At 48.2% G+C, this 26224-nt stretch overlaps 1 protein-coding gene across 5 annotated transcripts in view; it reads left to right on the top strand.

The window, feature by feature from the left end:
- MTMR3 (myotubularin related protein 3) overlaps nucleotides 1-26224 on the top strand; it is a 188146-nt gene that overhangs the window by 107739 nt on the left and 54183 nt on the right. For all 5 annotated transcript variants that reach the window (XM_019539286.1, XM_019539285.1, XM_019539284.1 and 2 more), the window contains exons 7-9: nucleotides 4029-4195; nucleotides 18919-19015; nucleotides 25185-25298. In XM_019539286.1, the coding sequence (XP_019394831.1) occupies nucleotides 4029-4195; nucleotides 18919-19015; nucleotides 25185-25298 (378 nt within the window). The remainder of the gene's footprint in view (nucleotides 1-4028; nucleotides 4196-18918; nucleotides 19016-25184; nucleotides 25299-26224) is intronic.

Below are 26224 nucleotides of genomic sequence, written 5' to 3'. Positions count from 1 at the left end.
CCCCATCCCCCAACCACCTCCTGGCCTTCCTTGTACCCCTCACTCCTCCCCTCCGTTCAACACCCCCAGCCCTGCTCCTGTCCCTTACTTCCCTTCACAATCCCCCAGCCCTGCTGGTGCCTCTCACCCCCCACCCACAGTTCCTGCTTCCCCAGCCCTGCCAGAGGGGGATCCCAGCTGCCAGGGCTGTGGGACCAGGGACCCAAGTTCACAGCCCCCTGCCCTTGGCAGGAGGCAGTAGCTGCTGCAGCAGAGCGGAGCCCAGCTCCTACCCCTGCTGCCTGTCTGCTGTGGGCTGAGGGGGGCTCTGCTCCCCACTGTGATGTGCACTCCCGGGGGCATGGGGGACCCATGCCCCCACATCTGTGTGTGGGGCAGGGTCTGTGCACTGCCCGCTTCAGGCTTCCGCTCCCTGCCATGCTTCCCTCCCCTGGGGCCTCTGCAGCCCATTGTGTACGACTCAGCATGCAGAGAAGAGCAGAGCCATGCAAGAAGCTGCCTGCGACTGTGAAGGTCCCAAGCACCAGGCACTGCCTGGCTGGGCACCCCCAAACTAGCTCAACTCTCTTCTTCCCTGTGGGCAGCAGCAGCTTCCCAGGGCCAGCTGCTGCCAGGAGGCCCCATGGGTGGTTATGTTCCCGCTCCCTGCCATCTGCAGGTAACCATTGCCACCAGCACCGATGGGATGGGATAGCCCCACCCCTCTGGGGCTGGCCGTGGTGCAGGTGGGCAGCCAGGGCTGGCACAGAACCCATTCCTTCCTCCAGCCTCAGCCGATGGCACTGGGGGACTGTAGCCCCATCTGCGCAACACCTGGCACACAGGGGGGCAGGGCCACAGCCACGGCCACCTTCACTTTAGTGGTGCTCTTATCAGAACCCGTGATCATACCGATCTCCATATCACCCGAGTTCTGAGAGGTGCAGATGACTGCTAGACAGATCACCATTTAGTCATGTCTGTGATTGATCTCCAGCTTGCACCACAATGCTGTAAGCAACCAAAAGGAATGTGGAAGAGATTTAACATCAAGGTACTCCAAGACCGAGCTAGATGTGAGGCTCTTCAGCAGTGCCTTAGTGAGAAGCTCTCTGACCTATCGGATGACATCAAGGACATCCAGGTACATTGGGAGGAGCTTAAGAATGTTATTGACAAGGCATGTGTTGAATCAGTTGGATACTCTGCTTGCTGTCTCCAAGATTGATTTGATGAGAATAATGAGAAAATCCTAACACTTAGCCATCAGAAGAGTGCTCTTTGTAGCTGGCAAAATGAACCCCCTAACCAGCAAAAATGAGAGGCTTACCACTGGCTTAAAGCTATAGTTCAGAGGAGGCTACAGGACATCAAGAACAAGTGGTGGCAAGTGAAGGCCATGGAGATCCAGAGTTTTGCTGACCAGTGTGACATGAGAAGCTTCTTTCAAACAATAAAAGCCATCCATGGGCCACATTCCAATGACCCAACCCTTTTGCAATCCCAGGACGGCTCTAACCTTCTCACAGACAATGTATTGATTAAGCAACTCTGGCAGGAGCACTTCAATAGTTTACTCAACCATGAATCTGAGGTCTCAGCTGCCACCATCGAGTCCATCCTTCAGCACCCAGTAATAGAACATCTTGCTAGTCTCGTATCCTTCAAGCAAGTCCTGCATGCCATTGCTCAGACCAAGAACAAAAAGGTGCCAGACCCAGATGACATCTGTGCAGAGGTCTTCAAAGCTGATGGAACAGCACTAGTGCCAAATTCACCAACTTCTTATCAAAATATGAGTTAACAAGGAAGTTCCACCAACTTAAAGAATGCTAACATTGTGACCATCTTCAAGAAAGGGGACACATCTTTGTGGGGAACTACCAAGGTATTGACTTCCTCTCCATTGCTGGGAAGATTCTTACTCGTATTCTGCTGAATCACCTCTTCCACCTTGCTGAAGATATCCTTCCAGAATCTTAGTCTGGCTTTTAGACCATCTTGGGGTACCACTGACATGATTCTTGTTGCATGACGGATCCAGGAGATGTGTAGAGAGCAGCACCAGGAGCTGTTTATGGCATTCATTGACCTAACCAAGGCCTTCAACTAGAATAATCATGACGCCTTATGGAAGGTGCTGGCTAGGTTTGGTTGTCCACTGAAGTTCATCAGTGTCCTCAGACTATTCCATGATGGGATGATTGCCATAGTCCTTTGCAATGGATCAGAGACAAACCCATTTACCATCCATACTGGTGTCAGGCAGGGCTGCATCATCGCCCCAATCCTTTTTTCCATCTATCTTGCTCATCCGTGACCACCTTTGTCCCAGAATTTGGATTAAGTATTGATTGGATGGACAGCTTTTCAAACTGTGGTGCATCCAGCAAAATGAAAGTTACCAAGATTGGCATCACCGACCTTCAACACGATGATGACTGTGTTATCCTCGCACACACTAAGACTGATTTGCAGTCTACACTTGACATTCTCTCTGGCCTATCACAGCCTGGGACTCTCACTTAACATTGGGAAGACCAAGTTGCTACATCAGCGTGCCCTAGCACAAGCTGCCCGCTCTCCTCAAAAATTACCAGTAGTGGAGAACCCCTGGAAAACATCAAGCATTTCCCATACCTTGGCAACCGCCTCTCCAGTCAGTCAGTCTTGATGTAGAAATCAAACATAGGATTTGTTCTGCTAGTGTATCCTTCAGTAAGCTGTTTCACCATGTCTTTGCTGACCAAGATCTGCAGATGGAAACTAAGATCCTCGTCTACAATGCAGTGGTTATCCCCATGCTCCTTTATGGGTGTGAGACACAGGTGACATACTGAAGCCATCTCAAGTGCCTGGAATGTTCCATCAGCTTTGCCTCAGGAAGATCCTTTGCATTAGGTGGGAAGACCACTGCACCAATGCCAGCATCCTCTCTGCAGCTAATATAGCCAGTATCGAGGCAAAGGTCATGAAACATCGACTCTGCTGGGCTGGCCACTCTGTGCGGATGGCTGACACTTGTGTCCTGAAGCAAGTCGTCTTCCCACAGAGGACAGAGGAAATGCTACAAGGACACCCTGAAAAAAGCAAACCTTAAGAAGGGTGGCAGGAACCCTACAAATTGGGAAATGCTGGCTGGTAACAGGTCTCAATGGTGCTGCATCATCCATCAAGCTACAGCCCGCTTTTGAAGAGAATCATCTTGCTCAGGAAGCTGACAAATGGCAGAGGAAGAAGGAAAGCACACAACATCATGGCCAACAGTTGTGCTTCCCCCAAGGCACCACTTATATCTGTGGAAAAAACTTGCAGAGCATGGATTGGATTCTTCAGCACCTTAAAACTCACCAGTAATTCCCCCCCTCCCCCTCCCTCTTTACAGGCATCACTCATATCGAGGGATAGCTTCAATATTATTGAGGTATTATTGTTTGTAGGAATATCATTAATACATTAAAATATGTGTACTATGACTCCTCTTTGTCTTGAATTCAATAAGACGCTTAAACACATTCCTATTTTTTGTGGACATGAACAGTGTCATTGAAGTCGGTAGGACTGCTAATGTATTTTAAATTGAACACATGCATAAGCACCTTGCTGATTTAGGACTTGAGTGACAAGGACAAGAGTCTCTTGGTTTATTTGTTAATTCCAAGATTAGGCTTGCCATACGTGTAACTTCATATGTTATATATTTTTGGTTGAGACACACTGTTGAGGATCCAGGGCCATTTGTTTTAAAGCCCTGTCTTTGGAACAATGGAGATTTTTTTCCTTGATGTTTGCCCCTGGAGAATGTCAGAGACGCATACAAAAGAAATGGGAAATATTGTTATATTAATAATTATAACTTCAATACATGACTCTTTTTTTTTTTTTTTTTTTTACTTTCCAGTAAAACTTAAGTAGCAGCAGCTGAAATAATTACAGATGAGATGCTTATTCTTATCTTTGTTTTACATTGAAGCTAGCTGTTCATCACAGTTTAAGACCCAATTAACTTTGACTGAAAATTAATAAAGTTATGTTTGATTCTGGAACAGGTGTCAGTTCTCTACGTTTGAGCAGTGTCAGGAGTGGCTTAAGCGACTGAACAATGCCATTCGCCCTCCTTCAAAGATAGAAGATCTTTTTTCGTTTGCATACCACGCTTGGTGTATGGAAGTGTATGCCAGTGAAAAAGAACAGCATGGGGATTTGTGCCGGCCAGGTATGCAGAAGCATTTTGGATGTAACATGAGATGCTTTGATCTTTAGCTACCTGCCTACTTCCTTTTATCGTGTGATTTGTGGAATGTAGAAATTCTTACCTTGCAGACGAAGTGAGTTTGACCATATGAATTATGTGCTAATGTTACTCTTTATGTAAATAGTTCTAAACAAATTCATGTGAACTGTCTAAGCAAAGTACTGTATTAATTTTATGGTCTTATAAACTGAAGCTGCCCCAGTCCAGCATTGTTATTCTTATGCATTATATTGTCAGTAGTGCCTTGAAGTTAAGCAGTATGCAAACTCAGATACATTTATTAAAGGAGGAAGGACACAGGCCTATAGCCCAGCCTTTTATTTGCTTGCATCTTAAAACATGAGAACAAACATTAATCCCCAAATTTATCTGGGTACCCACAACAGCACAACATAGATTCTAACCTATGCTGGCTGGGGAGACTCGAGAGATGGGAGGAGGGTGGCATGCAGATTGGCAACAGGTCTTGAATTTGCTGAGTTCTCCAAATTTACATTCAGCCCATACAATATTTATAGGTGGCTGGCTTTAATATTCTAATAAATGATCCCTGATTTGGTTTTATTTAAATGTCTTTGTTTCACTGAAACTTTTGGAACTGGACTGAACCAGATCTCTTGTGGACTTGGAAGGTGTCAATTGGTTGGGATTTATATCCTTGGGAAAGAAGGAAGGTTTCTTATCTCCTTTCCTTCCCCATTGTGGAATGCTGTTCCTGTTTCTTCTTTACCTTACTATATGGTCTTATCAGACAGGCTTTTTTATTTTTACAAGTTATGTAAGCATGTTAACAACAAGATATCTATTATAGGAAAATAACATCTAATACATTTGGTTACATCAATCACTACTACTACTATTTTAAGGTAAAGCTATGGTATAACACATATGGATTATTTAATGTGTGGTCTTCTCTTATCTTTCAGTTAGGCCTTGTGCTTTGTTTAATTGTGTTCGATGGTTTCTTCTACTTGCTGACCAAGTTAGTTGTCACATCTGCAGAGGTTCAAACTGCTGTTACTCGGAAACAGGTTTTAGGCTTTCTGCTTAGCAGCGCTTCTGCAGCTTAGCCGCTAGGCCCCTTGAAAATGGCCAAAGCTGGCAACAAAGTGAAAGATGCAGCACTGATGTATTGGTGGGGATTTATTATAGGCCACCAAATCAGAAAGAAAAGATGGATAAGGCATTCTTCAGGCAGGTAACAAATCTATCCAAAAGCTATGGGATGGTACTGATGGGAGTCTTCAATTTTCTGGATATCCACTAAAAAAAACCAATGCAGCCAAACCTAAAAAGTCAAGTTGGTTCCTAACTTGTGTGAAGGACAACTTTATCTTTTAGAAAATGGAGGATACAACTAGGGAATCATCTGTCTTTGATCTTGTCCTTCTTCTCTCATATATTTCATTTCCCCCTCTACATACCATTAATGTGGCAGAGCCACTCAACTGCTTTATCATTGACCCTTGTCAGATCCTGCATCCTGAGTGCATGGGTATGCTACACACATGAGCAGGTGGTCAGCCCTCTATGGTGCATCACCACACTCACACATATTGGACTGTCATTTAAGCCAGTCTTATAGGTGGCATTAAAGCATCCAGCTCCAGACCAAATCTGTTTAGTTTAATCCATAACTTGCAGGGAGCTCATACCTGGACAGATAAGGTGTTGAGTTGCTTATGAAGCGCTTGACTTCTGGGGTCCCAGAACCAGACACGGCTGCTTTTCTTAAATCTCAGCCCCCTAGGGTCCCTGACTTGAGCAAGGCTGCTTATGTACCCCTCAGCCTCCTGGGTCCCCAACCCAGACTCAGTTCTGCTGCTGTTCAGCCCCCTTATGGTCCCTGACCTCTATAGTGCTCTATGCAGGGTTCCTCTTGGGCACCCCTGTGCTCTCCATGTTGCTCCTGTAGCCACAATCCAGTCCTTTGGTTCCGACTTAAATGTAACACAAATACCAGTGACCACTTTCAACAAAATCTTCCCCACCTTTGGGTTTGTGCCTTCCAGCAAGCCCTACCACTCTGTGGGCTCTCACCTCCCAGCTCCTGTGGGTGGCTTAGGTGCTTGCCAAGCTGCCTCTTTCAGCCCCTCACTCCCTGGGAGCTCTGCTCCCTACACCATGCTAGGGTGAGACTACCCACCTTCCTTCTGTTGCTGGGCTTACATGCTCTGGAGCACTGCCTCTTCTGGTCAGGTGCCACCCCAGTCAGGCACAGGTTTTTCCTCTTGGGCTTAATAGTCAGCCTGCCCTTCCCTGTTGCAGTTCAACCCAGCTGTTTGCAGATTGGAAAGTTGGGCTACAGTTAACAGGATGAAGTTCAGTGCAGACAAATACAAGGTGCAACACCTTTGGCGGAATAATCAAAAAACACATATATAAAATGGGTGACATCTGGCTGGATGGCAGCGCTTAAAAAAAGGACAGACACCTTTTCTGTCGTGAAGTTGCAATGGCTTGAAGTTGCAAAGTAAGTTTAGATTGGATATCTGGAAAAAAATCTTCACTGTTAGAACAGTGAGGCAGTGGAATAGATGTCTAATCTTGTCATGATCCATACATGTCTAGGGAAGTTGTGGACTGTGCATCACTGGAAGAAGAGGTTAAAGAGCCACTGCTTGTGGATGATCTAGAAGTAGCTATGTCTGTGTTCTACTGTGGGTATTTCCCATGCTTCTGGGCTTTACTGGTTGTCCCCGCGCCCCTTTCTGCTACATTTATCAAGAGTGGTTTTAAGCCTTCCTTAGGTGCTGGCTACAGCCAAGGCTGGGGACTTTGACTGGTATGTGCCAATGTTCCTGCTGGGACCAAAGCCAGAGGTTCCTGGCTGGAGGGTCTTGCCCCTCCACCCAGGGCCAGACTGATCACCATATTTGGTGTTAGGAAGGAATTTTACCCTATGGTCAGATTGGTGTGGACTGAGGGTTTTTGCCTTCCGTAGTGGGGGGGGATGACCCTCTTCCTGGGATCTCTTGAGCATGTGTTGACAACATTTCACAGAAGCGGGATGTTGGCTGCCGTGGTTCCCCTGGTTTACCTGTTGCAGATTAGGGTGTTATGTCTGTGTCGTGTTAGGGTTGAGGATAGGCTTGGGTAGAGTTTAGATTATGGATTATATAGGCTGGTTTGGATAGGGATGATCTTGCTTTAGGAAGAGGTTGGACTCTCTGACCACTGGAGGTGCCTTCCAACCCTACTTCTCTAGTTACTGTACATTTAATACTTGCATAATGAAGTACTAACTTATGCTACTGTGCTTCTTGCAATAGGTTGCGCTACCGTGGAATAGTCCCAACACACGGGTCAGTTTGTGATGCTTATTGCACAGTAGCATATTAGCGCGGTTTTTGTCTGGCACATTATTGTGCAGTGTTATTAGGATACTGCTCATTAAGCATCTTGTATAGACGCATCCAGTATAATGTGCGGTATGGCTGTCATACTCACTGAAGCATGCTGTATGAGTGTGGTATGGCACTCACATATTCACCTCTAGTCACTACAGGAAAGAAAAGCTATGACACTACACAGATTGATGCAATAAAAGGAAGTTGTTTTTTGTCACAAGAATCTGACGTTTTCAGGCTCGATGGCCTCTCGGTCATATTATCTGTTGTTATGTTTTCTAGGTAAGGTTTTGGGGTTTTTTGTGGAAGTGGTGATTGAAATATTGTGAAGCATCACCAGGTCATAACCACAGAATTTGTCATTCGAGGAAGCTGGTTAATGAATATGAAGCATGTAAGCATATTGGGATTTTGGAACCAGGAAGACAATTACCTGAAAATCTTCTGGATTTGATAACAGGCTAGCAATATGTCATTAGTAAGCCACAGAAAGACATTTGGGCTAAATTTTATTTCACCTTCACATGCCACTGGCAAATGCATGGCAACAAATTGGTCATTTTTGCCAGTGTAACAAGACCTGTGCCCAATGGTGTGGTAACGTTCCCTGGTGGACATGGGGCTCCTGCTCACTCTTATCTCTTGGGGTGCCCTACCCTATGGCTCATCTGCCACACCTTGATGTTCAAAAAAGGATTAGGAGGCTGCTCTACGGGCCCAGAGTGAATCCAGTCCACAGCCAATCTGCCTTCAGCCAGTCCATCACAGCTCTTCAATCCCTATTGATGCCTTAGGACACCAGACACGTTAAGGACTATTCATGGCCTTAGTCTGCCCCCATAGCAACTCTCATGCCCTACAGATCATACCACCCCACCACAGTGCTTTGTCTTTTTGGGCTTCTAGACCTTTGTTGGCCTTTCTGGCTCTGGCCCTTTTTCTCTAGCTATGCCCCTCTCAGCCTGGGCCCACAGTGTCAGACTTTGATTTCTGGGCTCCATCCCCAGTCCTGCCCCTTCTTGGGCTCTGGGTCCTCTGGTCCTGTTCTTGCCCCTTTCTGACTCAGGCTTTGGCTTTCTTACACCCCTGTGTCTAGCAGGGCTGAAAGCTTGCCGTGCTCCTCAGGCACCCCGTGACCTCCTCTTCACCCCTTACAGCCATACCTGGTCCACCACTATAAACCAGAACAAAAAGGCAAGCAACTGCTTTAAAACAAAAACCTCCCCCACTCTAGATAAAACAAATAATTGGCCAACCCCCTCTCTTGAGCTCCCACCGCTCCACCTTCAGTGCATTTTGGTGCCTGCCAGGGTGTCTCTTGCAACACCTCTCTCCTGAAAGCTCTGTTCTCTGTAATGCACTGGTCCTGACAGCTGCCTTCCTCCAGATGATGGGTTTAAATGACCCGGAGTGCTGCCCCTTTTGGGTCAAGTGACGCCCTAATCTGGTCATGATGCATCAGGCCTGCCCTGTGCTGCCAGGCTGCACTGCTCTGCAGCCATGCTGTATGGGGGCTGCCCATATACACCTGTGCTGGGATGGGGGCACCAAGAGCTAGGTCATGGGTGTGTGCTTTGCCTCCCTTCTGGGTCGGGCTGGTCACAAAACACTGTGTAGGGAGTGCTTCGTGGCTCTGCCCTGGCCCTGGCCCACCCATCCTTTTCCAGGGTGTCACTCCCTACCCACCCTCTCCATCTGTGGTCCCAGCAGTGGGTACGGGGTGGAGTGGCCAGGGTGCCCAGGCAGCAGGGCCAGGGCCAGCAGCAGCAGTGACACTAGGAGTGGCAGCTGGAAGGAGGTGCTGCTGGTGGGCTGCTAAGAAGCAGAGTCTCTGGCCATCGGACCACCATAGCCCCTCTGTATACCCAGGGGCAGCAGAACCATCTGCATGTGTCACAGCCCAGGCTGCCCCCTACACCTGTGCTGGGCAGGACCAAGGGACCTGTTGCAGGCCAGAGAAAAATTCCTTGGTGGGCGAGTTCCAGCCCATGGGGCATATTTTGCCCACCCCGATGTAGTCCTTCCCTACCATGTAGGCTAGTGGTTAGGGCACTTGGAGTAGGCATTTCTCAGAGTAATCTCCAACTCTCCTCTTGAAACTGGTCTACTGAATATTAAAATTTACTGGGATAGTTTCTGCCCCACTGAGGAAGGGTCTAGGGACTACATTTTGGGACTTACCCTTACATGCATGTCTGAGCAGTTCTGTTCCACCCAGGAGAGCATGTAGCAATAGTGGAGCCACTGAGCATGCTCAGTAAGGATGCACGGCTTTAGTTAACTACATGGAATCCAAAAAGTACATGACGACCATAGTACAGCTATGTAGGTGCAGCTTTAAGCATGTGAAGGTAAAATTGACTTATAGAAAAGGCTATTGGTAACTGGAATGTTATAACAGGTTTCATTGGAGATCTGCAAGTATTCAAGAAGTGTATGGGATTACTACAAACTATATTTGCTAAGATCTCTTCCGCCATCCCTGAAACGTATCCACTACAGGGGCTTCATTTAAACAACAAAGCCATGAGTTAGTCACTGCCAGGAGAACAATCACTCCATCAGAAAAATGGAATATTTAACAGTACTGTATTTATAAACAGTTTCCTGTTAACTATAACTAACGTTTCACAGAATCATAGAAAAGTAAAGTTGAAAGGGATTTTAGGAAGTTATGTAATCCAACCCTCTGCTCAAGGCAGAATCATTCCTATCCAAACCATTTCATACAGGCACTTGTCTGATCTACTTCTAAAACTACACAACTAACCCTGTCACACAGGTACAAGGGATGTTGCTCCAAAACAGCAAGAACACCCTAACCTACAGGTAAAGCAGGAGGACAAAGGCACTGTTAAATGTCCCGCCACTGCAAGTGTTGTTTTCCTTCTGTGGGAAGTGTAGGGCCCCTGCTTAACACCTCGGGACAGCTGGTAACAGATGCTCAGGAAAAAACTGAACTCCTGAATGCCCACTTTGCTTCGGTATTTCACCGGACCAAGGGGAAGGACAAGATAAGGATCACAGGTGGCACGATGAGAATGATAGCCTTCCCACTGTGGATGCTGTGCTGGTGTAAAACCATCTAGAAAAGCAAGACATTTATAAGTCAGCAGGACCAGATGGACTTCACCTGAGGGTGCTGAAGGATCTGGCTGAGGTCACTGCAGAACCCCTGGCAAAACTGTTTCAGAAATTGTGGCACACAGGGGCGATCCCTGAGGATTGGAAGAGGGCCAACATTGTGCCCATCTTCAAGAAGGGGAAGAGGAAGGACCCAGGCAACTATAGGCCAGTCAGCCTAACCTTCATCCTCGGGAAAGTCCTGGAAAAACTCGTTAAAGAATCTATGTGCAATACGCTCGTTGAGGGTAAGATTCTGAATGACAGCCAGCATAGCTTTCTTGTAGGAAGGTCTTGTCTTACCAATCTCATTTTCTTCTACGAACAGGTCTCTCAGCACCTGGAGATGGGAGACGTGGTAGATGTTGTATACCTAGACTTCCAAAAGGTTTTTGATCTAGTATCCCATGATATCCTTGTGGAAAAATTGGAAGATTGTGGTCTTAATTGCTCAACAGTTCAGTGGGTAGAAAACTGGCTGAATTGTAGGATCTATATAGTTCTCATGAATGGATCTGTCACCCTGGGAAGAAGAGGCCAGTTGTGTCCCTTGGGTCTGTGCGTGAACCGGTGCTTTTCAACATCTTTATCAGTGATTTAGATGGGGTGAAAAGCTCACTGGCCAAGTTTGCAGATGACACTAAGTTATGGTGCCAGAAGATAGGTTGCAGATACAGGCAGACTTGGACAGGCTGGAGAGCTGGGCAGACCAGAACCAGATGAAGCTCAACACTCAGAAGTGTAAGGTGCTCCATCTGGCGGCAAACAATCCCCAACATACCTACAGGGTTGATGGCAACAATTTGGCTTTCACCACAGCTGAAAGGGACCTATGGGTAGTGATCAACCATTGCATGAACGTGAGCCAGGAGTGCAATGCTGTGGCTAGCAGGGCAAACAACACACTGGCATGCATTAACCGTTGCATCTCATGCAAAACTAACAATCTATGAATCATCTGCACCAGGATTGTGGCTCCAGGGCCCTGTGTCACCCCCACCTGGCCCCATGCACCAGCACTGGGGCTTTGGGGCCTTGTGCCACCTCTGCCTGGTTCCACACATTGGGAACAGTGCCCCAGGACATTGTGCTGTTCCATGTGACTCGCACACCAGTATTGGGCCCCACACTGTCTTTAAGAGGAGGTTAGATGAACACCTTGCTGGGGTCATTTGACCCCAGTAATCTTTCCTGCCATGGCAAGGGGTCGGACCAGATGATCTACTCAGGTCCCTTCCGACCCTAGAAATTATGAAACTGTCACGTGGGCCCTATCTAAGCATGCAGGTCCACAGATCTGGCCTGGGAGCTGAGCGCTCCTGATCTAGCTTAACTCAGAGTTAAAGAAATGGACAAGAATATTAAGACTTAAGTTTCATTTTGTAAGGAGAACTAGTTTGTAGTTTGTTGTAATGTTGGAGCCTAATATATAGGTGCATCAAACGGCTCGTGCAGATAGTGAAGATCGGAGACCATTGGATACAATGGGTGTGAGTTTCAGGAGAATACACCCTGGTTTAGAACAATAAGCATTTAGAGACTGACCACCTATTCTGCAAATGCAAGGTGAGGATCAGAGGCCACGGGGGACAATAAGGGTGAGTGAGTTTGGAGTTAAATGAAGTTAGACTAACTTGTGCATAAAACTTTAGACAAATATTAGATGTTTGCTTTGAGAAATAGGTCATAATCAAAGGGGGAACGTGTTAACCAGGATATATTTAGTCATGTTTTCAGTGCACCTTGGCTTATTGTTGTTTCTTACAGGCTTTCCTTTTAAGTGGATATTTTAGTTCTTTTGTTTTCTTTAGTGAAACTTAGCTTAATTGATATGTAGATGTAGTTTGTACGTTTCTTTTTCTGACTTGCTCTGAGTCTTGTTACATTTATGCAGTGAGTGTGTTAGGTCTGTGCCAATACTTATAACCATCACTTCTCAGGTGTGGTAGCAGGTTGAGGACTGTTATGACTATTATTATCTTACAGCATGGGTCTGGTATTGGGTAACACAAGCATTCCACTCTTGCACCTAATGGGTTGCAATTCATTAGTGGAGTTTGATTTTCTTGTGGCAGTCTTGTTACCTCAACCCAGTCTTGCTCCAGCCATTGTCTTGTATTTTTGTGCAAGAGACACTGTCCAAGCTTTCATAGTTTTCATATGCAGGACAGGGCACCCAAGCCCTTAAGGCCTAATTACGTGGTTCCAAATCCTCCCCTTTACCACTCCCCATACCTCACAGGTCTTGTAGAAACATTGTTCCTTCTGTGGAGCTTTGGCCTCCTCAGCCTTTGCCCCTTTAGCCTGTGCCTACTGGATTGGACTTAGCTTTGAGGCTCTGGCTCTGTTTGTCCCTTCTGTCACCGGGCCCCTGGTCCGTGTCTGCGAGGCCCCAGACCCCTGTGTAGGTGCACGCTTTCTGGTACTTGGCCCCTGTGCGACTGTGTGCTTGAGCCTGCCCCCAGCAGGGTTCAAGACAGTCAAATGCCCTCTGGGCACTAATGAGGCCTCTGTGCCTCCCCTTCAAGCCTCATCCCAACCCACCGGTAGAAAGAGTAATGTAAATCATAAGCCTCAGGGTTGTAACATAAACAACAAGGGAAACAGCCCTCTGCCCCTTTAAGAGGGGAAACCTTTACCCCAAGAATAGCATGCCTCCTAGCCAGGGTACCTGGCAGGTTCTCTGAGCCTCCTTGTTCCTGTAGGCAGTGAAATAGCCCAGCATTAGTGGCGGATTTACAGATAGTGGGGCCTTTTGATCCAAGCAGGATGCAGGGCCCCGCCCCACGGCATGTCCATGGGGGAATTAGTGCGGCTTACCAGCCACAGGAAAGGGACAGTGGCTGCAATTTCCGGCCAGACCTGCTGAAGAAGCCCACAACCTGCTGGGCAGGAGGGAGAACCACAAACGAAATGCAGGAGGCTCCCTGGCTGGAGACTGGGGGCTGCTGCCCACTTCCCCTCCCCCCCAGGCATTGGGGGTCCCGTGCTACTGCACAGTTTGGTTCATGGTAAATCCACCACTGGCCAGCATCCTTGGGTGGCTCGCCTGGCTGAGACTCCCCTGCCAGCCCCAGCCTTGGGTTTATATGCTCCCAGGGCCCCTCCTACGTCCTGTCAGGAGCTGGCTGCTAAGTGCCCCATAACCCTGTTGCCCTGGGACCCAGCAGCTGCTGACCCTTTCTAGCCTGTAGAGCTCCCTGGCTGGGCTGCTTTTCCTCTTAAAATAACAGAGAGCCCAGGGCTCTTTGTTACAACATGAAATACAATAAACTCAGAAATTGAATGCATAAAGAAAGCTATTGAAAGCTATACTTGAGTCTGCTAGGCATCCACTGTTGCACAGCATTAAGTAAAAGTTATTCAAAAAATCAAAGGTTTTTCCTTATACAGCTCAGTTTACAGTGATGCCTGATCTGTGTAAAACAAGCAGTACAGTTGGCAATTCTGAATGGAGTTCACTTGATGAAGGAATTGTGAGGCCAAAAATAAATAGGGCCAAAGGGGCTGAGAGAGCTGGCATACAGATTTATTTTGAACATACTTCCTCTTCTCCAGCTGTGCGTCGGAGGGATACTTCAAGGCCATAGAGGGCAGAACAAATTTGGTCTTGGAGGCATTTAGGCATCCCACTGCCTAAAATCTGGGGGTCTTGGCCTGAGACAGGAATCCAGTTTGATTATATTTTCATATCCAGTATCCCTTTATCATTAATAGGGAGATGTAGGCTCCACTGAAGAGTTGGACTGAGTTTAAGCATCTAGATGCTCTGTACAGAGAATGGGGAATGGGATGTGCCTTCAAAGAGTGATCCAGAAAGCCTGGAGATGCCTATAACCAGTCAGTAAAAAACATAAGGCACAAGAGTGTGCCTGAACTCCTGCCCCTCTCCAGAACGGAAGTTCTTGACTCATTCTGAACTTTAAACACCTCCATTCACTTGCTTGGTCCTGCTTTTGTGACTGTCTTGTGGAGCAGAGCCAAAATGGGTTGCTCTTTGGAACTTAGGCACTCAAATTCTGTGTGAGTCCCATTTAGGCGCCATTCAGACTAAATTGGATCTGGCCCTTGTGTCTTAAAAAGGAGGGTAGGGAAAAGTCCCTTTTCTTTCACTTAGAAATGAGAAAGCTAATCTCTTTGGCCTTCCTTTATACTGATTTTTGTTCATTATTCACATTGGCAAAATTTGGATGGGTTTGCAGAATAGAATTCTATTACCCTTTAAGCACTTAAATGGCAGTTTTCCAGTCGCATACATGGCATCTTTGGCACTTAGATGCTGTTACCCTTGCATTGTGGACATTAAAGCATACATATGTATACTGCGCATGAGGCAGTAGGCTACTGAGGCAGGTGTATGTATGCATGCCTAGTATATGTGCACAAGTCACAAAATTGTAGCCAGTAAAAAACCTGTGACTAGCTGCTAGAGATGATTGAGGAAGACATTTCTGTGCTTCAGCCCAAGTAGCTGAGTGGTTAGACCACTTGCCCAGGAGGTGAAAACCTGGGTTAAAGTTCCCCCTTTACCCAGAGGGGGTTTAATCTTTTTAATGTAGCATATTTCATAGTATAGCACATCAGCCACAGGTTAGGCCAACCAGGATTCCATGAAATCCCAGAAGAGATGCTGCACTACCTTGCCTGTGTGAGAGAAATGCTCTACTTCCCTGTCAGGCAGCCTATACCAACACCTCTGGCTGCTTTGCTGGACACTGACACTATTTCTTCTGCCTTCCCTCATACTTCCCTGTCCCCAGGCACCCTCTGTTGTCCCAGCAGTGCGCTGTGCTGCAAACTGGCAGGCAGATGCACAGACAAAGCTGCACTTTGCAGCCTAGCTTGTCCCCTCCACTTCTCCTACACTCCTGAGACTGGTGGGAGGGGCCACGAGAGTGGTTACCACCATGCCAAACTCCCAGAGGAGCAGCTCCGTGGGAGACGAACCTGAGGTGGGGAGTAGGCAGGCAGTAGAAAGAGTTGGGCACAGCCATGTGAGGTCCTGTCTCTGCCACCTTTAAGTGGGTTCACCTAGATCAGTGCTTCTTAACTTCTTTAGCCTCAAAGTCCTCTTCCATATCGTTTCTGAATTTAGATCCATGTCAGTGATTTTCAGTTGGGGTGCTGCAAAATTGAGAAAAGTTATTGAGGGGGTCCTTGAAGCTGAAAAGGTTGATAATCACTAAGTTAGCTGTTCTTTAAGTCCCTCCTCAGCACTCATTCTGAAGTTGGCCTCAGGAACAGCCAAGAGAAGAAGATAATGCGGGGCCAGGAGGAAATGGACAAGCTGGACTGTATGTGGCTCAGTGAGCGAGCTGCTGCCATTCTGAATAGGCAAAATCCCTGGCTCTTCTAGCCTGAACCCTTCTTACCAATAAGGTGGAAACTTGTCCACTGCTCTTTGGCTACGTCTACACGAGATGCTGACTGTGCAGTCATTACTGCACGGTCATTTAGTACTTGTATAAACAAGTACTGTGCAGTCATTTATGTACTTGTTTATGCAAGTACTAAATGACTGCACAGATAACCCAAGTTACTACACAGTAGTGCTGACGAACAGCCTTTTTGTGACACTGACTGCAGTAGCCTGAGACTACTGTGCAGTAGCATCGCATCATAGTTTCTGCCATGTGACACTACTGCACAGTAGTCTTGGGCTACTGAGCAGCAGTCAGTGTCTCTTGTAGATGCAGCCCCTGTCTGTTGTATCCAATGCAGGCTGTAGTGGTTCAGCTTCAGAAGGCATGTTGGAGGAGGGACTGGGTAATACGTAACTTGTGGTATGGTGGTTAGTGCACTGTACTGGGTAGTTGGAGGGACATAGATTCAAACTCCTCTGGGTGATACAGCCCTAGAACTTTGGTTTCATGGTTTTCCAACAACTCAACTATTGGGGCTGAGACATACAAGTGCCTTCCCTGCTTTTTCTGTGATGTACATAGACCGTAAGTGGAATATGAGCCAAGAGCGTGCTCTTGTTGGGGGTTTGTTTGTTTGGTTTGGTTTGGTTTTTTGTTGGGTTTTTTTTCTAGCATATTGAGTTGTGTTAACAGGAGTGTCACTTGCAACTCAAGGAAAGTGATTCTTCCTAGAGGTGCACCAATACATCAGTCCCATATCAGATCGGCACTGGTATGAGGAAAATTGAGAGCATCAACAGTTGGCTTTTTTTGTCTGATGTGGCTGATAAATGTCACATGCATGCGCACAGCCACAGTGCAGCATGCAGGTGGCCAGGACCACAGCCCAGCAGCATAAAGAGCAGTCGAGTTCGACTGATAAGCCTGTTGTGGGGGAACAGGTGTGGGGCAGATTAGGACCCCTGCAGTGAGGGAGGGATAGGGGCAGGGGCAGGTACTGCCCAGCCGGGGTGGGGCATGGAACAGAGCTGTGGCTGATCCAGGGGGTGTGGGGAAGGGGCATCTCCCACTGCTGTGCATACCCTGGGAGGGCTGTGCTCAGGGCAGGCAGCTGGCTGATGGTTTTGGGGGAGAGGGGGCTGCAGCCACCCCAAAATTCACTGTAGCCCCTGCTCCCAGTGCAGCCCAGCCCTGCCCCACCCCAGGCACATCCCCTAGCCCAAGCAGCAGCCCATGCTACCCCACGTGCAGATCCAGGGGCATGCACTCTGCCCCCATGCTCTCCTGGGCTGCATGCAGTGGCGCGAGCTGCCTCCCTGCCCTTGCACCTTCCGGCCGAGCTGCGGCTCCATCCCATGCCCTGCCCTGTCCCAGCTGGGAAGCGCCTGCCCCAGCATCAGCCCCACTCCTTCCTTCACTGTGGGGGCCTCTGTCACCCCAGCCAAATATCTGTCCAGCTTCCTCTTGAAGGCCCCCAAGGTAGGAGAGAATACCACCTCACTTGGGAGCCCACTCCAGAGCCTGGCAGCCCCAGCTGTAAAGTAATATTTCCTGATGTCCAACCTGAACCTGCTCTCTGACGAATTGTGGCCATTATTCCTAGTAACCCTGGGTGGTGCCTAGGGAAACAGAGCCTGTCCCAGTTCTCGCTGGTCCCCCCTGGTGAGTTTGTAAACGGCCACCAGATCCCCTCTCAGCCTTCTCTTGTGGTTCAGGCCTTTTAGCCTCTCCTTGTAGGGCCTGCCCCACTGCCCCTTGACCATGTGAATGGCCGCCCTTCGGACCTTCTCAGTGCTAGCCTTCTGGTAGGGTTTTTGCTTGCTGACAGGTTGGCTTAACTCAGCCCCAAGGAATGAGGAAATGACTTCACAAGAGGGATGGATACCGAGTAGCGGCCAAAGATGGAGCTCTGGAAGCTTATTTGGGAGTTCTTTGAGTGTTGAGGTTCTGAGGTGGGGAGAAATAATCCTATTCCTGCTTTGTTGAAATATGAGGCAGAAGGGTTTCAGCAGGCTGGGAAGACTACCTGTTGGATGCTGGTGACTGGGACTGAGCAATGACTGTCTCATCAGAGCTTTGATTAATAAACAGGGGAACTATCTCTTGTTCCTTGGTGCCAAAGAGAACTATGTGAATATTCTGAGTGGGATATTCTGGGTTTGTGGTTAAATGGGTTGATATGTGAAAGTGAGTTGTCCAGCACAAAAAAGTAGTGTTGTGTCTTTGCATCTAATTTGCATCTACACCCCATACCCTCAGAAGTCAAAGTCAGAAAGGAGTCCAGAGTAGCCACCACCTGTGGAGAGGACACAGACAGATGAACCCTCTATCAGTATATTTTAAGATGAAACAGTTTTAGCCCTGATTCATCCCAGGCTAAATTTTTAACAGACTTGTTGGGAGTTTTACCAGTTTAAGGTGTGTATCATTTGTCTGTGTTTTTTGTAAACCCACTTAAAACCACTTAAGTTGGTATACAAGTTTCATCTGTCCACACCCTTAATAACACTTGGTTTATCTGATATGTTTGGATATAAGCTGGTCTTTGCACAACAATATTGTGTTTCCTGTATAAGTCTGTGTAAGTATGATAATTTTTGAGATCTTTTTACTGATTCTTTGTTTTGTGGAAAGGCAATTGCCAAGGGCCATTTTAGAGAGAGTGTGCTGGCTTGATAACGATTTTTTGAAAAAAGGGTTTATAAAATGTATGTGACTTTTCTGTTGCATATTGCCTTTTTTTCTGTTTTTAATTAGAGTAAGTAGCATCTTTCTCTTCCTGTTTTGCAAAATGGAAACCTTGCCCTGTGTTTCTCATTTATTTCTTCTCTTTGTCTTTGATGCCCAGGGGAGCATGTAACATCAAGGTTTAAAAATGAAGTTGAACGCATGGGTTTTGATATGAACAATGCCTGGAGGATCTCCAACATCAATGAAAAGTATAAGTAAGTTCTGTAGGTTCTTGCAGACTGCTGATTCATAACTAAATGCCCTGTCTAAACACTAGTCTTTATGTTGTAGATCACTAGAATTTATTCAAATAGAGTTCTATAATTAATATGTAAGGAGGGAACCATAGGATATTGACCTTTTTCTGCTTTAGGCCTGAAACTGATTTCAAAGTATTTTTTTAAAAAGTATGTACTTGACTTTTTTATTTTTTATTTTTTTTAAACATTAGAAATATCAGATTTTCACTTTGTGTTCTTCTTACTGAAAGAGTTCTTGAAGGACAGGTGAATTAAGACTTAAAACAGTACAGTGGAGTCTGACCAAGTAAAAAAGGGATCAGTTCTTGTTTTCATACTGTTTAAAACTTTTTTGTTCTCTATTAGCACCTATTTTCCTCAAACTCTTGGGCTAGGAGCAGAATTACACACACACTGGTTTAAGTGATCAGCAACTGGTTTAAACTGTAACAGAACAGAACTTCAATGCACATAAACCACTTTCAAAATTGCCAAAACTGATTTAAGATAAACATGGTTGGATGTAGTATCAGACTTAACTGATTTAGATCAAACCAGTTTATGGACCTTCTGTTCCAGTTCCCTTCCTAGTTCAAGTTAACTCAGTCTCCCAGCATCCCAGGATGCTTTGCAGCCCTGGGCTATGCAGCTTACTCCAGTGGAGAAAGGACTGCCTTGCCCCTCTGCTCCTTAACTTGCTTCTTGCTTGTGTCCGTCAGCCTATAGGAACTGGGGAGCAGGGGAACAGACCCCCAGGCCCTCCTAGCCAGGGTCTACACAGCATGTGGGGGCAGGGAAAGCCCCTGTGGTGGGGGCTTTTCAGACCCTGGCAGCCCTCTCCTCTTCCCCTCCCACTTCCCAGCTGCTGATTTGCTTCAGAGGCTGACACAGGAGAGAGAGAGAAGGAGTCCTCCAGGCTAGGTGCCTACCCATGCAATCCTGCATGGGGGCACCAGGTCACCCCTGCTTTGGGGGGCTTCCCCCCACCACAGAGAGCTAAGGGGAATTATTTTTCCAAATGGCATTGCTGCTTGCCTTGGCCCCTGCAGGTCTCAGGTAGCTTCAGGGAGTGGCAGGAAATTCTCCTTCTCCTCCACAGCTGGTTTAGCCTTAGCTGCTGTAAGTCTGAGGCAAAACTATGCACGGTACCAGAGAAATTTCCCTCCCCTCCCTGGGCTATCCCTGAGATTTTCAGGGGCTAAGGCAAGGGGTTGGTGTTGGGGAGGAAAAGAATTCCCCTCGGCTTGCTGGGGCTGCCATGGCCTGAACGACCCTGCGCTGGGGTGGGAGGAAGCCCCCCAAGGTGGGAGCTCCCTGGTCCCATGCTGGGCTGCATGGGCAGGCACCTGGCCTGGGGGACTCTTCCTCCCTCCTGTGGCAGCTGGTGAAGCAATCAGCAGCTGGGAAGGGGGAATTTCCCTCAGCTCCCCAGGGCTACCTGGGCTGGGAGGCTCCACCCCCTAGGTGGACCAGCAACTGGACAGGGGGCTTCTTAACCTCCTGTGTGGTTACAGCAGTGGTTTGGAGACACTGCTGGGCTGGCAATGGCCAACAGGCTGGGAGATGCATTCTAGCACCCCCTGTCTTCTGGCCTGGGTTAGTGCAGGCCTCCCCCTGCCTTTTCCAATTGAAAACTGAACATTAGCTCAGGTGGTTATCAGTTCAATCTGTGCTGCTTAGAGAAAGCTGCCTAGATTGAATCGATTCCGCCTCAGGCTTTTTGACTGTGTACTTAGCCCCAGGGGTCAGGCCAGGGGTCCTGGAGCTGAGGAGCTCAGGCCATGTGGCTGGAGAAGCTGCCAGCCATGTGGCTAAGCACCCTGCTGTTGTGGCTGAATGGGCACAGACTGCACCTGATGTTACCTTCTACACGTGAGTTGAGGCACATTAGTTTAAAGCACCGTTTGCTAGGACCTGTATCTGTTGGTACTATCAAATGGTGCTTTAAATTAATCTAATGTGCAGTAATTGCTGTGTATTTGTAGACAGTGACACTTTACTGCACATTAGGTTAGTCTAATGTGCAGTAAAGTGGATGTGTAGATGAGCCCAGTAATGTCTGAGTTCTGCCTAAGTCCCTTGAAAGAACCAGATCTGTTGTGTGTGTGCTCAGAATATGCCAGAACCACATCAGTGAGTTCAGTAGAAGGCAGAGTAGCCATCATTACTTCTACTGGAAAACATTGGAGGAGATATTGCCTCCCACCTTTTATTTAATAGCCTGGAGGTTGGAGCAGTTGCCAGGAAGCAGGAGACGTAGGTCCTAGGCATTCCTCAGGAGTTTCAAAACTACATCTCCCATAAGAGAACCCTAAACATCAGGCTATAATATAGTCTGGATTGGGGGTTAATTTAATGAGCCCTGCTGAAGTGGGGCCACTGTGAAGCCAAGAATACAAGAGCTAGGGGCCAGAAGCAGAGCAAGCAAGAGAGTCATAGAATCAATGAGTCGGAAGGGACCTAGACAGATCATCTAGTCCGCCCCCCTGCCATGGGCAGGAAGGAGCACTGGGGGTGGCAGGGATCATAAGAGTGTCTGACTCCGTAGCTTGAATAGGACACTAAGCTCAGAGGAAGATCTGAGTTTCAGCCTTTGCTCCCAGGATTGTTGATTCATCTTACATTAGACATATTCTGAGTGTTCAGGCTAGCACCCATGTTTCCTTCCTGCCCTCCCATCCTCACCTGAGTGTTATAGACACTGTATTGAGGAGTTGGACCATCTCTTGTTTCTCTCCTTCTTGTTCCATGACTTGTGTATTCTTAACTGAACAGTGGCCCAATATCAAGAGGAGCCACCTGTGACTGCTATATCCTGATGGTTAGCACATTCTCGTGGGTAGTGGATGATGTGGATTTGAAGCCTATAGGCTAAGGATAGCCTAGCATCCAATTCTGGTTGGTTGCTGTTACCATTCAATTCTGGTTGGTTGCAGAAGATGGACACTTACAGCAGCACCCCAACTAATTAAGCCTGACATAGTTAGGCACCTTCTCTTAAAAGATGACTCAAGGCTGTGGATCTCAAGTAGATGTCAGCTCCGAACATGCAGCCCTAAGTCAAGCACTCTTGGCACCAATACGTGAACGTGGAGGTTGCCTCTGATGTGCTGGAATTCCAGCATGTCAGAGCAGATTGATTAATTGAGTATGCTGGAGCATGGCATTTTTTGTGGCTTGGGCCTCCAGAGATGCTTAACCTTCTCCATTAACTGCATAGGGAGTCCAAGAGCCTAATTACGCTTCCCTGAGTAATTCTCCTGGAGCCAGGTGCTTAATTGTGAGCGTGCTGAAGCATGTGCTGGAGGCACTTACAAGACCAGTCTGAATTTTGCAGATGCGTCTCATCCCAAGAGATAAAAAGGTAAAATAGGGCAAATTAGCAGGGTGCCACAGCTGAAGGTTGCCAGGGTGACTGGCTAATGAGGTAATTGGCCAGATGGTGGCCAGGAGAGCAGACAGCACCAGGAGAGCATTTAAGCACAGGGCTGGGGCTAGTAGGAGCAGTCTTTCCCAGGCTGCCACCAGGGAAGCCCAGGACACCAGGTTAGTAGAGGCCTATATTCCTAAATGGGCAGAAGGCTGCTGCACGTTTATTATTTATGTTATGTGTACCAGTGGTTTGTGGAACAGGCTGTAGGGGAGGTGGAGACCTCATTGGTGCCCAGGAGGGCACTTGATTGTCTTGAGCCGTAAGTGAACCACAAAGGGGACAAAGGCCCAATGCCAGTGAGGGTGTGCACACGCAGAGGGGTCAGGGGAGGCTAATGCCTTGAAGCCAAGTCCTATCCAGTGGGCCTAGAAGGGCCAGAGGCCAAGGAGGCTGAGGCCCCAACAAAGGGACATCATACTGGTAACACTCATGTGGCATGGGTAACTACTGCCTCGAGTCAGGGGGCAATTGTCCCCCCCCCCCCCAGTGGCCAGTCAGCAACCGGGAGGGTGGGTTCCCCCCATGGCTAATCACACAGAGCTGGAAGTGCCAGTGGTGCTTCTCCTGGTGCTCCCACTCCCTGGCCAGCACTCTCAAGGGGGGCACCAGCACTCCCACCTACCCCCACTGCCTATTGCCTAAGCGGGGAACACTGGCTGTCAGGGTGTTCACGTGCACCCCTTATGCATCACCACTGGCATGAGGCATGGTAAAGAGGAGGTTACAGAGCCTTGCAATTAGCCCATAAGGCTTTGGGTGCCCTGCTGAGCACAGCTGATTATAAAGGCCCAGCCAGGGGCCTGAGACCAGTGGAATCAAATCCTAGCAAAGTTCTGGGGGCATCCTCCCTATTCATCTATAATCCATCAAGGCATGGCAGGAGAGAGAGCACCATAGGTGCAGCGCAAGGCATGGCCATGGAGCTACCGGGGGTATCATGGCCAACACTCGCACACTATTTTATTGATATATTTACAGTTTTAAAACAAAAAGCCTACCAGCGCTTCAATCATTATAATAAAATACATTCTAAATACCTGTATGTTTTGACATTTGATTTTGGGTTCTATCATAGAAAGCCAGAGCTCCTCTGCCCCCTTTGCTCACCAGGACATGGGTCTACCTGTGGCTGTCCCCCTGGCTGCTTTGTGGTGCTGAGCAGCCCTGATATGCCAGTGCTCTGCCTCTGTCCATGCCATTGACCCTTACTCCCCAGCCACAGCCTTCCCAGCCCTGCTAGTGCCTCTTACTCCTGTCCCACAGTCCCCACACTGCCCTCCTGGCCATGCCAGTGCCCCTCGCTCCTGACCTGCAGCCTCCAACACCTAAGCCATGCCAAGACCCACCACCCAACCCTGTCAGAGGGGGTGCACAGTTGCCAGGTCTACAGGCCTTGGTTTCTGCATCCTGCCCACTCCTTGCTCCTTGACTTGTGGGTGCCAGCCACAGCTAGCCAGCAGTGCCTGAGCCCCTGCTGCTGTGTGTGGGAGGTGGTGGCTGCTGTGGCTGGAGTGGAGGAAGGAGCATGGAGCCTAGACCCTCCCCCCAGCCTGCAGGCAGCATGGCTGGAGCAGAGCTGAGTGGAGCCTGTTGGGAATATTGGAATGATTCAGGCTGCCCACTGGGGCTTGGAGTTCCCTGCCCTGGTGTCCTCTCTCTGGGGGCCTCCAGTGGGTGGGACCTGGTATGGGAGGATGGAGCAAGGTGTGGAAGCTCAGTGCTGGAGCCCCACACCATCATGGCAAGGCGCCCCTCTCCACATGAGGGCAGCAATGGCAGTGTAGAGTTATGCCCCCCTCCCGTCCCCCCCACTGCTGCTGGGTGGACAGAGGGCGCTTAACTTTGGCGGTGTGGCTGGCACGGGGCTTTCCAGTGGCGGTGGTAGCACCACCAAGCCTCCCTGCTTTGCTCTACCCTTTCACACCAGGTCCTGTGTGCTGGGCTGCAGAGGTGGCTCATGCTGTGTGGTCCATGCAGAAATCTTGGAGGGGCACATACTCCCCCGACATGTCACCAGTGGGCCTTCCCAGATGGTCGCCAAGCCTTGGCCCTCAAACTCCCCTTCCCCCATCCCATAGACTTACCTTTATCCAGCTGTCAGGGCTGCTCCTACTACACTGCCTGGCTGTATTGCTGGCCTTGTGTGTGTACCCATGTGCTCCCTCATGCCTCCAGTTGCCATCCCCGCCACTCCACCAGCCCCAGTCAGCCCCTTGCAGGCTGGAGCTCTGCCAGCCTGCGAGGGGAAATCCATGGTTTCCAGCTTCAAAGGGGAAAATCCACGTTTTTCTATTGAAAACAGAAAACCCACGTCCCTGGTAATTATTAACTCTTCAGCATTAAAAGGTGAGGAATTTCTCTCCTGTGCTCTAATATGTTGGCAATTGGAGTTAAGTGCCATTAGGTTTTAGGTTTAAATTTCCTAAGGTCCTCAACTAGTGAAATCGATGTAGCTTCATCGATTTCAAAAGAGCTACCCTGATTTAGAGCAACAAATTATTTGGTCCACAGTATTCTTCTGTGCCTATTGAAGAGAAATTTAGTAGCAAATATAAGTATACAGACACTAGCAAAAGAGTATAGATTGCTGAAATAAACAAGCACTTGGTCTGCTTGTAGTGCATTTCAATTTGTATTGTCAGTGGGTTACATAATTGCTATATCTCTGGTGCATTTAATGCATTTAACCCTTCACTTTTACTTTCTGTGCAGGCTTTGTGGTAGCTACCCACAGGAGATTATGGTTCCTGTTTGGATCACGGATAAGGAACTGGAGAGTGTGGCAGGCTTTCGTTCCTGGAAACGTATCCCTGCTGTAGTTTACAGGTGAGACCCCCAAATAGGAACAGTCACTTTCATCAAACTGGGTTCTGGGCTTTTCGGCAAAAAAAAACCTTATGGTAATTGAAATAGGCAATCTTAGGTCATAATGAAATGAACTCAGATGTTAGTGTAGTAGAGCTCAAAATGAGTGGTAGACACTACAATGGAAGGTAAGATACCTGCAACAGACTTTGTAAATAGCAGGAAATACCAGAGTGACCTGCATAGTATCTTTGCTTCAGGGTGTGCATGATCACAGGGATTAGAATGCTGTATGGGCATGTGAGAGTAGCCTGGTCACATTTTGTTTCCTCATTCCTCTGTAGCGTTTTCAGCTCCAGGTTATTTGTGCCTTCATCCTTTTTTGTTTGTTTGGTTGGTATTTTACTGTTGCAGAACTCTTAGGTCAGACTGTAGCCTGTTACTCACCTAATCATTTTTTGGATATTTTTTCCTTCCTCTCAGTTTATACCTCCTTGTAATAATAGTGTACAGAGGCCCTAGTACAGGGGCAGGCAAAATCTGGCCCACAGGCTGGATCCGACCAGCAGCCCCTGACCACCTGGTTGGGGCCAGTTTCCATGGAGACCCCAGCAGCTGCCGCCCTGTAATAGCATGGAGCTGGGGTTTCTGTGGACACTGGCCCCAGCAGCACTGGCACAGCGCACGTCAGGGCGTGTAGCTGCTCTGCAGCTGGACTGAGATCTGGGCAGAAGCGTGCAGGCAACGAATTGCGGCTGTGCCCCAGCTCTTTCCAGTGGTGACGGCATGGTCCAGAGCTGGGGCAGAGCAACGCTCTGGGCATGCAGGCAACGGATCACAGCGCTTACCCAGCTGTCACCACAGCAAGATCCACGCCCTTCTGGCATTGCTGGGGCCGGTCTCCATGGAAACCCCAGCCCTTCCCCATGGCAGTGTGGCTGCTGCTG

This window comes from Crocodylus porosus, unplaced genomic scaffold (assembly GCF_001723895.1).
Source record: "Crocodylus porosus isolate Cpor-Errol unplaced genomic scaffold, CroPor_comp1, whole genome shotgun sequence".
Taxonomy (NCBI): domain Eukaryota; kingdom Metazoa; phylum Chordata; order Crocodylia; family Crocodylidae; genus Crocodylus; species Crocodylus porosus.
The sequence above is the reverse complement of the archived record's forward strand: the minus strand, read 5'-3'. Positions and strand labels throughout refer to the sequence as shown.